The 12,928-nt window shown below is 52.3% G+C and overlaps 1 protein-coding gene across 2 annotated transcripts in view; it reads left to right on the top strand.

Moving 5' to 3' along the window:
* Positions 1 to 12,306, top strand: part of RHEB (Ras homolog, mTORC1 binding) — a 37,011-nt gene extending 24,705 nt beyond the window's left edge. For both annotated transcript variants that reach the window (XM_053926330.2, XM_053926328.2), the window contains 6 exons: positions 576 to 643; positions 5,970 to 6,052; positions 6,699 to 6,755; positions 6,864 to 6,911; positions 7,773 to 7,854; positions 11,784 to 12,306. In XM_053926330.2, coding sequence (XP_053782305.1) covers positions 576 to 643; positions 5,970 to 6,052; positions 6,699 to 6,755; positions 6,864 to 6,911; positions 7,773 to 7,854; positions 11,784 to 11,876 — 431 coding nt within the window. In that variant the 3' untranslated portion in view covers positions 11,877 to 12,306. The remainder of the gene's footprint in view (positions 1 to 575; positions 644 to 5,969; positions 6,053 to 6,698; positions 6,756 to 6,863; positions 6,912 to 7,772; positions 7,855 to 11,783) is intronic.
* Positions 12,307 to 12,928: the final 622 nt, after the last annotated feature.

Here is a 12,928-nt window from a genome sequence, read left to right as displayed (position 1 = left end):
TTGACTTTTCCAGAAGTTATTTGAGTCTGACTTGCTCCCCCCACCCACCCCTTGGTAGGAAAAGGAAATTGTGACAAATTGCTTGGACCCTATGCTGAGTGGGAGCAATGGCTTCCTCCAGGACGTCTGTCCCACTGCCGTTCTCTCTGTCGGTGAGACGGTGACGCTTCGAGAGTACGGGATGTCTGTAGTGCTAGCGCTCCATCAGATACTAGCTCTTTACGCTCTGGCGTCAGGCTTCCCACACATTAATAAGGAGGTTCGTGCTTTTGGTTTTTTCTAGACATCAAACTATATATTCTACTTTCCACAAGAGAAAGGATTATCCACAGATAGAGCATTCAAATTACTTTTATGGGATGATTATTGTCTGATTTCAATTTCTTTAAGAAATTCAAGGTTTAGCCAATCTTGATTTTAGTCAGCGATGTTTTTTAATTAAATAATGAAGGTTGGGAAGATTGTTTTATGGAACTTTTTAGAAGACTTTTGATTGGTTGTCATTGTTCGGGCTATAAATGACCTGAAGTTAACAGTTTAGCTAACTGATACTTTAACTCCTTTCTCTCCTGTAGCGTTCACGAAATTGATCACAGTAAATGGACAAGAATATCATCTTCAACTTGTAGACACAGCTGGGCAGGTAAGTCTGGCGAGTCTCTCAGACCCTCGCATGTGCGTGGCCCCGAGCCGGCCCCGCCCCAGTGCTCTTACAGCCGCTGGCCAGGAGGCCCCTCATGACTTCCGTGTCATTGAAGAGCGGTGGCCATCTACTCAGTTGTTTCAAAGTCACTTACGGCCGTTTTTCAAATAATTAACTTGGTTTTGTACTTTAGAATTGTTTTAAATACACTCATAGCCACGTGAGGGCTTCTGATTACTACAGGAGAGTGGTTTCTAGTTCCTGAGCTCCCATCAGAGACTCAAGTGCACGCCTTCCCCCTGTGATGTGTGTTCTCTGCCCTCGGGCCAGAGGGCATCCCTTCTGGAGAAGGCGCGCAAGAGGAACCGAGCAGAGCCGGGGTGGTCGTGTGATCGCCAGGGGGAAGGGCTGTCCATGTGATTGGCTGGACAGTCGGTGATTGCCAGCAGTCGAGTAGCCCAGAAAAGACACTCACAGGTTGATGTGGGAGCTGGCTCGCTGGAGGAACCGCCTGGAAGCAAAGGGTAGAAGAAGTGGAGAGAACTCGAAGGGAGCAGAGAAGCCCCTCTCTGTCAGCTACCAGGCCCCTCATCGTGGCCCCCAGTCCAGCCCTCACGGAGGCCGTTCCGTCAGGCCGTGGGCGGACTGCCATGCGGTTTCCAGCTCGTCACCCCTCCTCTTGCAAGAGACTGGTGTGCGTGCATGTGGAGCATTCTGGTCGCCTGGGTCAAGTGCAGGCTTTTTGCTGGAGCCCGAGGGAATTAGAACAGGCCTGTCTAGGTTTGGAATGAACTCCCACTGCTCTGTGTATGTCACAGAGACAGGACCCGCTCGACCCTCGTTTGCCCTACACACTGCGCCTGGTGGTGGACAGGATAGCTTTCGTCATCAGACCCCAGGGAGGGTCTCTTGGCCTCCACCGTGCAGGTGCTGGTCCACAGGCCGAGTGGGAGGCCGGGGCTGTTGCAGCGGGGGAGTGGGAGGTGTCACATAAGGGAGCGACAGCAGCACAGGCGGTGCGGCTGTCTCACACATCAGTGTGGACGCGTCTCAGGCGGGACCGGCGCGGAGTTCTCAGTGTTCACTCTGTTCCCGTTGAGAGTGAAGGGGCACAGGTGTGATGACGCTGGCACAGCAGGCAGAACTGAGAGCCCTGGGCACAGAAACGGCGTCGCAGTGCTTGGGTGTCCTCGCTTTTCTCTCTGACCAGTGACCATGGGAGAGTTGGGACTTTCCATCTGTGACGTGGTGACAACTGTGGTGTATGCCTTCTCAGGTGTGGTAGACGGGCAAGCTGGAGAGGACTGGACGGAGCCTCGTGTGCAGATCTTCGAGGCTGCTGAGGCTGGCGCAGTGGCTGGCGTGCGGCTCAGCTGATGTTAACATATGGGGCGCAGGAGTGCAGGCGTGTCTCACCTGGAGGAGGGCTCTCTTTGTGAGCCCTGAGCCCTTCCCTGGAGAGAACGTAGCTTTCCGTCCATTCACGCTATCGCGGTGGAAGGGGCGCTCCTCTGAGGCTCCACTGGGCTCTGAAGCAGGAATACGCGCTTGGCCGTCACACCCCTGTGACTGTGGCAATGTCGGGGCCTTACAAAGAGCAGCCCCCAGGCTCAGAGTACTCAGGGAGTGAGTGTACCGAGTGAGGACGGCTGGAGTGCGGTCCCTTACCAGCTCTGCTTCTGTTGCTGTTTTGGGTTCTGTTACTGCCAGATAAGAATATTTAGAGAATTTTTATACAAAGTAGATCCAAATTTAGCTGCTTGGAATAAATTGTTCTCAGTGCAGCTAACCATTCTGAAAGGCTGTAGTCGCCATTAGGAGACCAGAGAATAAATGGCCCTGCTAGTGTGCACCACTCACTCCTATGTGAACCATGTGAACTGATGCTAAAATTACTGCTCCTGCTCTAAGGGCTGTTTGAAAATTGTATTCGGCCCTGGCTGGTTTGGCTCAGTGGATTGAGCACCAGACTGCGAAGCAAAGGGTCACTGGTTCGATTCCCAGTCAGGGCACCTGCCTGGGTTGCAGGCCCGGTCCCCAGTGGGAGGCGCACGAGAGGCAACCACACATTAGTGTTTCTTTCTCTCTTTCTCCCTCCCTTCCCCTCTCTCTAAAAATAAATGAAGTCTTAAAAAAAAATTGGATTGGCATGGGCTGGTTCTGGTGCTAGGGCTGTAGTAGGGAAAGGTGAGGAGAGGGCAAATTCTTTAAAAGTAACCCAGTGAGCCCCTGGCTGGTGTGGCTCAGTGGATTGAGTACCAGCCTCCGAGCTGAAACATCACTGGTTTGATTCCCAGTCAGGGCACATGCCTGGGGTACGGGCCAGGTCCCCAGTTGGGCATGTGAGAGGCAACCACACACTGATGTTTCTCTCCCTCTCTTTCTCCCCTCCCTTCTCTCTCTCAAAATAAATAAATAAATAAATAAATAATTTTTTAAAGGAAACTAGTCACTTTGCTTGCCAGCTTGCATGTTTTAGGAGGGAAATCACACAGAATATGTTGCTGTATATAAATGTGTGACAGCAAGTACTATTTACGTAGTAGTTGGTGTTAGAGCTGGTGTCGCGGCCCAGCTAGGGAGGATGATGAACAGAGTGAAATATACAAGCTGATGATTTTGGTTTGCGTCAAATACTTTGTTTTGGTCTAATTTCAGTAGACTCGATGATAGGTGAGTCAGTGACAGTCAATTTTATGTCAAATTCCCCTTCAAAAAAAGATACTGAGTTTTTCTTAATAGTAATAAGTGCACATGTCACAGAAATAAAGCAGCACAAAAAGGCAAACAGGAAAACGTAAATTTTCTTTCCCACCCTCCTACCTTAGCTCTTCCCCCAGCAGCAGCCCCTGCGACCAGCTTCCAGCATCTGGTTCCAAGCTCCTTCGCGCGTGAACGTGCAGGTGTAGTTTTCAGGGCGGGTGGGTTGGTTGGTCAGTTGGTTTTACCCAGCAACATAGCCGTCTGTCTCCCTCTGAGACGATTTCGTGCCAGCACATGCAGCCTCTTTTTCTCTCCCTGTGGCTGCATCACGCCCCACTGTTTGGATTTTATCGTGATGTACTGTTGGTCTACAGTTAGGTTGTCCCCAGACTTGCTCCCCCCAGTGGCGCCGCCATCATCTGCGTCACTTTCGACAGATGGTGTGCGGAGAGAACATGCCTGGGTGGGGGCCGCAGGGCCGCAGTCTGCATTCTCCCCAGCAGTGAATCACCAACATAATACGTTACTGGGTTTCGTGATGTCTCTCCATCTGCTGGGTGAAAATTAGCATGTGTCAGTTTATTAGTATTTTCCTTATTATGAAGGGGTGGGATCCTATTTCCCCACGTTTGAGGACACCATCTTTCCTTTTCTGTAAACGGGCCTGCCTACTCACGTACTCTCCCCTGTTCTGTTAGGTGGTTGGTCTTTACTTCCTGATTTGACATACCCCTTAATATGTGAAGAAAATTAGCATTTGGTATATGATCTGAGCTATCAGGTTTTGTTTTCAGTTTAAATCCTCCCACCTACTGTGCACCGTTCCGGTTTTCATCTTTAAGTCTGATTCCTCCCGAATCCATTTTTGTTGAGGTGCAAGTGAGAGATTCCGGTTCAGCCATTCACCCCCGGATGGCTCTGCATGTGTTCCCCACGTGCTACTTTGTATCCTTCGTGATTTGAAATGCCACATTGTCACATACCTGCTTCCCATCCCTGTGTGGCTCGCTGTAGATCTTTCTGGCGGCTCCATTCATGAGCCAGCGCCGCAGGCTTCCATCGCTGTAGCTTCATGGGTCCCACCGCCTGCCTCCACAGGTGATTTTCTCTGTCGGAAAGTATGGTTTCTCTCCACGATCGTGTTATATTTGTATATTAACTTAGGGTTAATCAGTGGACATCCTTGCGATTCTGCCTGTCCTTGCTGAAGACCGCCGCACTGTTCCACTCATTTAATTCTATTATCTCATGGGAGTATTTTGAGATTGTCTTCAAATGAATCATGTGTTTTGTGTCCTTTGGTTTATTCCTAAGAATTTTGTCCCTTTTGGTTGCTGCTACAACTGACAGTTTTTTTCCTCTCCTGGACGTTCTAGTTAGTTGCTGCTTGCACCGTGCTTCTCAAATATGATTCCTCTCTTCCTCATTTCCACATCTTCCTTCAGGGGAAATGGAATCTGAACTTTGGATACACTGTAGCTGAGCTGGTGACTAAAATCATTTGGAATTTTGTTTTTAATAGTGGTAGAAAGATCTGTCATTCCGTTAACAGTTTGTTTTTAAAAATCAACACTAAAATGAATTCAACGTAATAAAAGTTGTACTGATAACAAAAACAAAGGCTTTATTTTGCACAGGTGAGTAAGCTGTGTAATGTAGACGTGCTATTTTTCTGATTAATGACTGCCATTTACAACGTCACAGAGTCATCAGGAAAAGTAAATTTTTCTTGTTTTTAAAAGACACGTGACCGTAGGTCAGTAATTCAAGGTCATCGTGAACCCAAGTTACACCCATGCTGCGGAACGCAGAGTTCACAGAGACAGCTCCTGGATATGAGCGTGACTTGCCGTGGTTTTCCTGTAATGGTGCCGGGTGTGTGTGGCACACGGACAGCTGGATTTCAGCGGGAGTGCAGTGTCCGTGCTGGACAGCGGTGTGCAGCGGTGCTCGGGAATTCTGTATTGAAAGCGGGGTGTCGGGAAGCCTTACAAGGCGGGGGACTGACACACCGTTGCGTGCTGTGCACCTTCGTTTCTCCTTCCTGCTCGATAAGTGACTCCCTTCACCCTCAAAGGCCTGGGCACGCACTCGGAGCGAGAGTGTTGTGGCGATCTCTTCTCTCCTCCTCTCTCTCCAGCGCTGGTGGTCACCGGCCAGTGACCCGTAGGTCGGGGCCCGGATGTTGTGACTCCCACGCGGAAAAAGGGTCAAGTACAGTGCAGCCGTTTTGTGCAGGAAACCAGATGGGTCAGTGGAGTAACCACTAGCGCTTGGGCGTTTTCTGTGAGGTCCAGGAGATTCCGGACTTCTCATCCATAAAGGAAGTCGCGGACCCGTGGACTTTTCCTTCGTTCCTGCCGACCGCTTCTCCCAGGACTTAGGGAAGTCGTTGGCCTTTCCAGAAGTCTTGGGCTCGCCTAGACTCATTTTTGAATATGGGCGTACAGCACGTTATCACCCCCAAGCTAGTCTTAAATAAGTCTTGCGTGTGTAGGCCGTGTTTCTAGAATGATACTGTAACCCACTTCTTGTTGACTTTGGTTTCTTTGACCAGGAAATATGCAGGAACTTTGCGTGAAGATTGCATGTTGTGCAAATGTGATTGTTTTTTCTTACACAGGATGAATACTCCATCTTTCCTCAGACATACTCCATAGACATCAATGGTTATATTCTTGTGTATTCTGTTACGTCAATCAAAAGGTAAGACTCAACTCTCTTCCTTGAGTTTACTTGCTGTGCAGAGGTAGCATGGACCTGTACTAAGGACTAGGCTGGAATCCGTAACAGCTAGCCTCAATTACTGAGATAACGTTCCGTGGGGCAAACAGGCGAAGGGACGGCATTACCCTGATCAGTGTTCTCTCATGCTGATGGACTGCAACACTCCGTGTTCTCACCTCAAGTGGCCAGACGGGCAGGGATGGGCCACAGCCTCAGCTTGCCCGCTGACTGAGCAGGAAGTGGGTAAACTGACCGTCTTTCTCTGTGCTTTGACCACGTGGACGTGGAACCGGGCTGACCGCTGGGTCCCACCAGCTAAAAAACGCTCTGCAAATGTTTCTTCAGAGATTAAAACTGTTTGTGTGGTTGGTCAGCCCAGGGTTAGACTCCGCCGTTAAATGTCAGGCCTGTTTCCTTCTGAACGGCCTCGCCGGGGGCCTGTTGAGGGCATGTGCATGTGAGCTGTTGCTAGGAAAAGTGGAGGAATGCTGTGTGCGCAGTTTATTCTACGTTAAAATCACCAATCGTGGCATTTTCTATTTTTCTCACTGAAACTTTGTGTAGTAAACATTTTAAAACGTGACCACTAAGTTGGGGGTCTGATCCCATACATTTTCTTTTGCAGTTTTGAGGTGATCAAAGTGATCCACGGCAAACTGTTGGATATGGTGGGGAAGGTGCAGTAAGTAGTAACGTTTCCTCTCGTCGCATGCGCTCATTCCAATAGTACCTCCCGTACATCAGCGCTGGCTCGGCCTGGTTCACTGTGCCTTGTTCCCTTCTGTTACAGGATCCCTATTATGTTGGTCGGGAATAAGAAGGACCTACATATGGAAAGGTACGTGGCTTCTGAGTGATGGCTGATTTATAAAGTTAAATTTAACTGATTGAGTCCCTGAAGGTCCATTTTTCATTCTCGTTCTTGTGGCAGGAACCCGTCTAGCTCCAGCCCGTCTGTGCTCTGCACAGCGGTGGGGGGTGAGTGTGCCCAAGGGCGCACACTCTCACCTGCCCGCACTGTAGGGAATTATCTTTAGTTTTTTCTGCCTTTTGTGTAAAGCAGTCTCTAAAAAGACAATGGTAGCATTCATTTACTCAACAAATCCTTTTTTGAGTGCTGGGGTTAGGGTTAGAGCGATGGGACCCCAGCCCTGGAGTCTAAGTCTAGAGGGAGGAGGCCGCTGGCCGGATGCCCCAGCCTGTGCACCGTGGGCCCTTTCAGGCCAGCCTATGGCCTTGGTGCGCGCCTCGCTCTAGGATGGTGGGGGGTCGGGAGATGCAGTTGTGTGGTGTGAGCAGGGGGGACTGCCGGAGCAAGGGCGATCTGTAAGATAGTGTCTGTCCTGTCCCCAGTCGGGCTTGTGACAGGGCTCCTCTGCGGCATGGTGAGGGGTCCGTGCGGGCCCTCCTGGTGGGCCTCTCCCAGGGCACCCCCACCAGCGGGAGCTGCAGCCTTAAGCCACTTCCCAGTCTCCGTGCCTGTGGGCTGGGAGTGCTGAAGGGGGTTGTACCGTGTAAGAAAAATAAAAACAAACGACGTGCTCCTCTGCATCACACCCGGGCCGATGACACAGAGCAGAGCACACATCTGCTCCGTGAGGAAAAACGTCATAAAAATGGGGCCTGTTCATAAATCCAAGTAGATGTAGTGTATAGTGGAGAACAAAGCTCTTTAATGAGAATGTGCTTTCTCCTTCAGGGTGATCAGTTACGAAGAAGGGAAGGCGTTAGCAGAATCTTGGAACGCAGCGTTTTTGGAATCGTCTGCTAAAGAAAATCAAGTAGGTATTTTCAGGCTCACTTGGTAGCACCCCGCCAGCCGCAGGCCTGAGGCCCTCTTAGCATGTCTGCGCAGTGTGCGTCGCTCCTGTCTCCTACAGCGGCTGTGGGTTGCGTTAGAACAAGGGTGTCCAACCTTTGGGCATCTCTGGGCCTCGCTGAAGAAGGGCTGTCGTGGGCCACACATTAAATACACAAACGCTAACGAACACTGACGAACAAAAAACGGTCCGTACATAATTTCCACGAGACCATCACCACAGATGAGCAAAACAGTCCTCACGTGATAACCCTGATTGTGCAGCGGCCCTTTCAATAATCTTTTAAAATTGTCGCGCAGGTCCCAGGTTTGTGGTCACTAATATAGAAAGTGTATGTATCTAAGTAACAAAATATCATTGATTTTTTATATTTTTCTATACATTATATATTTATATACACACTGCTGTGAAACCGAAGCCATGCACGTTTACAAGTAGCAAAAATGTACGTACGTTTATGTGACGTTGTGACATGTAACCGCAAAGAAAACCTCATGGTGCTTTAAGTCAGTTTGTGGTTTCGTGCTGGGCCGTGGCTCGGACACCCCCGCCCCGGGCGGTCCTGTGCATGTCTTCCTTAGTCAGTGCTGCTCTCACGAAGGGGCCTGGCGTATCTGTGGGATAACGAGGCAGTAACAGTAAAGGAAATGCTGCCCTTGTGACGTATATTACCGTTTTATGCCAAAGGCTGGTACGGGAGTCAGTCTATACTTGCTGGGGTGGAAGAGGGACCATGTGCAGAGCCGAAGTGCCAGGAGGCTCGAGTTGGCTGAGGAGTGGCGGGGGGCAGTTCTGGACTGAAGAGTCTGCGCGGGCCTGCTTGACTCTGGTCCCAGTCCCGGTCCCGGAGCTCCTGGTGTGACACACGTTGGCGGGTTGGGGAGATCTCTCCGTGTTTTGGATGTGTTGGGGAAACGGTGCCGATTAGGCTCTGCGCGGTGGCGGCTCTTAGGAAGTGCAGGCCGGACTGCACAGGGGCCACGTTTCAGTGTCAGCGACCCCCTCTCAAGTGGGGTGAGGGGACGGGCAGATGGAGAGAGCGAAAACTACTGATGGTCTTGTTGAATTGGCTGGCTCCAGCTCGTGGGTAGGTGATTCTCATGCGGTTTTTTCTGTGTGCTCGAAAACGGGCAGAATAAGATGTGAGGTGGCCGGGCGCACTTGTTGAGGGGCTGGCCCCACGCTGCCTGTGGTCCTGTTCGCTGGCGTCACCATGTTGCTTTCCGTCTGACGCCGCGGTGGAGGGGCACTGGCAGCAGTGTCTGCCTGCTGGTGTAGGTGTGTGACCTCCGGGCAGCGTGTGTTACCGTTGCTCGCATGTCCAGCAGTTGTTACTCCATCAGCCACCTCGGACGTGTAGGCACCTTAGGGACCCCGCCTCCTGCGCGGGAGAGGTGCTGCTCCGCCTTGGAAGCGTGGCCTCCGGGTAGTTGATGTTTTTGAGAGCAGCCAATAGTGGTTTGTTCACATGTGTTCCTCGACTGCTGGTCTGGTCTCGGGTGCGGGCCTCTCCTCTGGTTTCTGTTGCAGTGGACTGTGGCCAAGGGTTTTGATGAGGGTCTGGAGAGGTTTGCCCTTCAACCTATGAGTTCCCTTTAGGGGGCGGCACTCTGCTTTCAGATCCCCAGCAGAAGAGGGATGGTGCGCGAGAGCTGAGACCGACGGGCTCAGAGGACAGGCGTCCACTGCCCGCCGTCTGGGTCCACAGCTCTGGCTTCACCGCCGGCTCAGCAGCGGCCGCATCAGACCCGAAGTGAGTCCTGCAAGCAAACGCTTGTCATCCCCACGTGACGTAATGCATGGGGGTGTGCACGTTCTCATGAGACCCCTGTCCAGAGAGTCGCTGGGTATGTCACATAGTGTTCCACCCCTGCTCTGGCACTCCTGGGGGCCCAGAGCCGAGGGGTCCCTCCTGGGCAGCTGGGGAGAAACCCCAGGCCGCGACGCAGAGCTGTGAGCGACCCTCTTCCAGTACACACGGGAAGCTCACTGCCGTGTGTCTGCTTAGCCGGGGGGAGGGGATTTATGTGGTTTGCGCATGTGTGTGCACACACGTGTGTGTACACACACACACACACACACACACAGTGGTCACATGACCAGAGGCCAATTCCTGTGAACTGCTCAGGTTTTTTATCGATGAATTTTCAAGTGCAGCCTGTTGTGATTTGTGTTACTTGCCAAAAAGTTGGTATTTTAAAATAAACTCTCCCCAGTGGAGTTTCATTGACAGCGACACGCACCGCAGTAGACATTACCGCATCCATGAGAATGCTGCGTGACGGCCGCTCGGGGAGTGTGGGGTGTTCGCAGTTGGGTTTGCTTGCTGTGGGGCCTCCCAACTTGGCCCCGCAGTTCGATGGGAGAGTAAACTCTGACAGAGTCAGGTGACACAGATGCTGGGAGAGTTCTGACATTCATCAGAAAGCCAGACCAGCCCCGCCATGTCCTCGGTGAGAGTTCGGTGCCTGTCATTCGGAAAGCTCTCTGTGCGCGACTTTCAGGATGAAGTAAGTGGCGTGGCTACGGAGCCATGGGACAGGAGTTGGGGGTGTACAAAGAGGGAAGGTTGCGAGCCCGTGGCCTCAATCAGACTGGGGCTGGCCTCGGCTTCCTGCCAGCCGGAGAGAAGGGGCCAGAGTAGCTGAGCCCGCATCCGAGGGCACGGTCGGCACAGCGGTCAGCGTGCGTGGGGCCCTCTTTTGAATGGCGATTCTGGTTTTCTGGTGATGTGTGAAACAGACCAGTCCGCTGAGGGTGAAGGCTGTGGATATTTGAGGGAAAGGGAAAGTCACCCACTGGGGGTGACTTGGTGGGACATGGAGCTGGCTGGCTCTGAGGGTCCCCTGGGTTCAGGGTCCTGGAGGGGAGGGATACCTGTCACAGTGTGCTCCCTGGGCATCACTGGCTGTGTGGGAGTCGGCACTGGGCAGGCAGCCATTGGTCAAGAAGGGAGCTAGCGTCCGTGACAGCAGTGGTGACCACGGGGTCTCCACTGGCCTGAGAGCAAACAGGCCGGTCCCTGTGGGGTCGGGAGTTGTGGAGCTGGGGCTGTTGAGGGTGGGAAGGGAGGTGGGGTGGTGGGACACTCGAGCTTGGGGAGGTGGTTGGTGATGACAAGGTCTAGGACTGCCCGGTGAGGCTTCTGAAAGCGGGGTTTTTGTTACCACCATGAGCGCATTTAAAAGACAGGGACTGACTCTGCCTGTTGTTCAGCTGGAAAGGACTTCCTGTCCAGAATGGCAGTGCCCCTCCTGCGAAGGGCTTGCGTGGGGCTGCCCGCACGCTCCGGGAGGCTGGGGGTCCCTGGGAGGTGTGGAGGCAGGACCGCAGCTCCGGATGGTGGGGTGGTTGACTCAGTCTGTGTATGGCTCAGAACCAGGGCTGGAAGGTGACACTTCTCTCCTCTCCGTGTGAGTCAGCACCAGGGGTTTTAAGAGGGGGGCAGGCGGGGGAACGGTCCCGAGGAGGGCGGTGAGGATAAGGACAGCGTGCCCACCCTTCAGCCCCACTGTGCCGGCTCTCCTGGGGCGTGTGGCTCCAGGGAAGGGGTGTCCGGAGGAAATGAGAGCCCTCGGGAGAAGGGGCCATGCTGCTACTGGGCCTGAAAACCCAGAGGCACTGTGGGGGCCGTGGCAGATGGGGACCAGGACTGCGTGGGCTCCCTGTGGTGACCAGTGAAGGCAGATCAAAAGCATGAGAGGGGGTCAGTTCTGCTCTAAGGTCCGGTAGTGGCGGAGCCAGCACGAGTGGGGGCAGAGGAAGGTCGCTCTTGGGGTTCGGGGTGGCCTGCAGGGTGGGTGGCCGGCTTCTCCTGGCCCACCAGCCAGGGGCAAGGGTGTTTCTCAGGCTCCCGCTGTAGAACCATCATGGTTTCCTTTGTCTTTCAGACTGCTGTTGACGTTTTTAGGAGGATAATTTTGGAGGCAGAAAAAATTGATGGGGCTGCTTCACAAGGAAAGTCTTCCTGCTCGATGATGTGACCCGTTTTGGGCCGAGGACACTGGGACCCGCCCTGTGCGGAGACGCAGGCTGCCGGTGATCGGTGATCGGCGGAGACAAACTCGGCTTCGCTTTCCTTCTGTTAACCTGAAAGGTCTCATCTGGGTCAGAGCTCTTTCCCGCCCGCCCGCCCGCCCCTCTCAGATTATGTTGGACTCTGACTTGTCCACATGAATTCACTTCCACTTTCAAATTCTAAGCAATCATATTTTCAATTTATATATTGTATTTCTTAATAATATTATGACCAAGAATTTTATCGGCATTAATTTTTAAGTGTAGTTTGTTGTTTAAAATAATGTAATCATCAAAAGATGCATATTGTTACACTACTGTTAACTAGGCTTCCATATATCAGTGTTTATTTCATTGTTAAATGTATACTTGTAAATAAAATAGCTGCAGACCTCAGCGCCTCGTGCTGCTCGTGTGGCTTTTCAAGAAGGAACCCTCGTCCTGTGAGCGCTGCTCCCCCAGCCCTCAGGAAGGCCCAGCTCGGATCCCAGGGGCAGGTGGGGCACGCGGCTGTGGCAGGGCAGAGGCGTGCGAGGCCCTTGTCCCACCAGGTGGCAGTGACTGATGACCCGGGTACAGGAGCAGAATCGGGGTGGCTGAGTGGCCTTGGGGGTCTGTGGGGTGGGGCTGCTGTGGTCCCCCACCAAGCCTTCTCACCGCCACCCCCCTCCACTTGTCTGCTCAGCTGCTTGAAGGGCAGGTGACGCTTCAGACACTCACTGTCCCTCCTTGTGCTTAGCTTGGTGTCCACGGCAGCTGGACCTGAGAGACACTGGGAGTCAGTTCACGCCCAGTGGCGTCCCTGGCCCAGTTTTCACAGGGCTGTGTCCAACGTTAGGAAATGTTACTATTAATAAAGTACAGTTTTGCTTTATGACTAGTTTTTTCATGAGAAATTGTTTTTAGAACACACCACTAGTTTGGATCTTTTGTTTGTCTCGTCATTCCAGGATGAAATTAGATCCCTAGAAAACCTCCACAAAACACTCAGTTTTTAAATAAAAGTAAATTTGACAGT

The sequence above is a fragment of the Desmodus rotundus genome, chromosome 6 (genome assembly GCF_022682495.2).
Source record: "Desmodus rotundus isolate HL8 chromosome 6, HLdesRot8A.1, whole genome shotgun sequence".
Classification (NCBI taxonomy): Eukaryota; Metazoa; Chordata; class Mammalia; order Chiroptera; family Phyllostomidae; genus Desmodus; species Desmodus rotundus.
The sequence above is the reverse complement of the archived record's forward strand: the minus strand, read 5'-3'. Positions and strand labels throughout refer to the sequence as shown.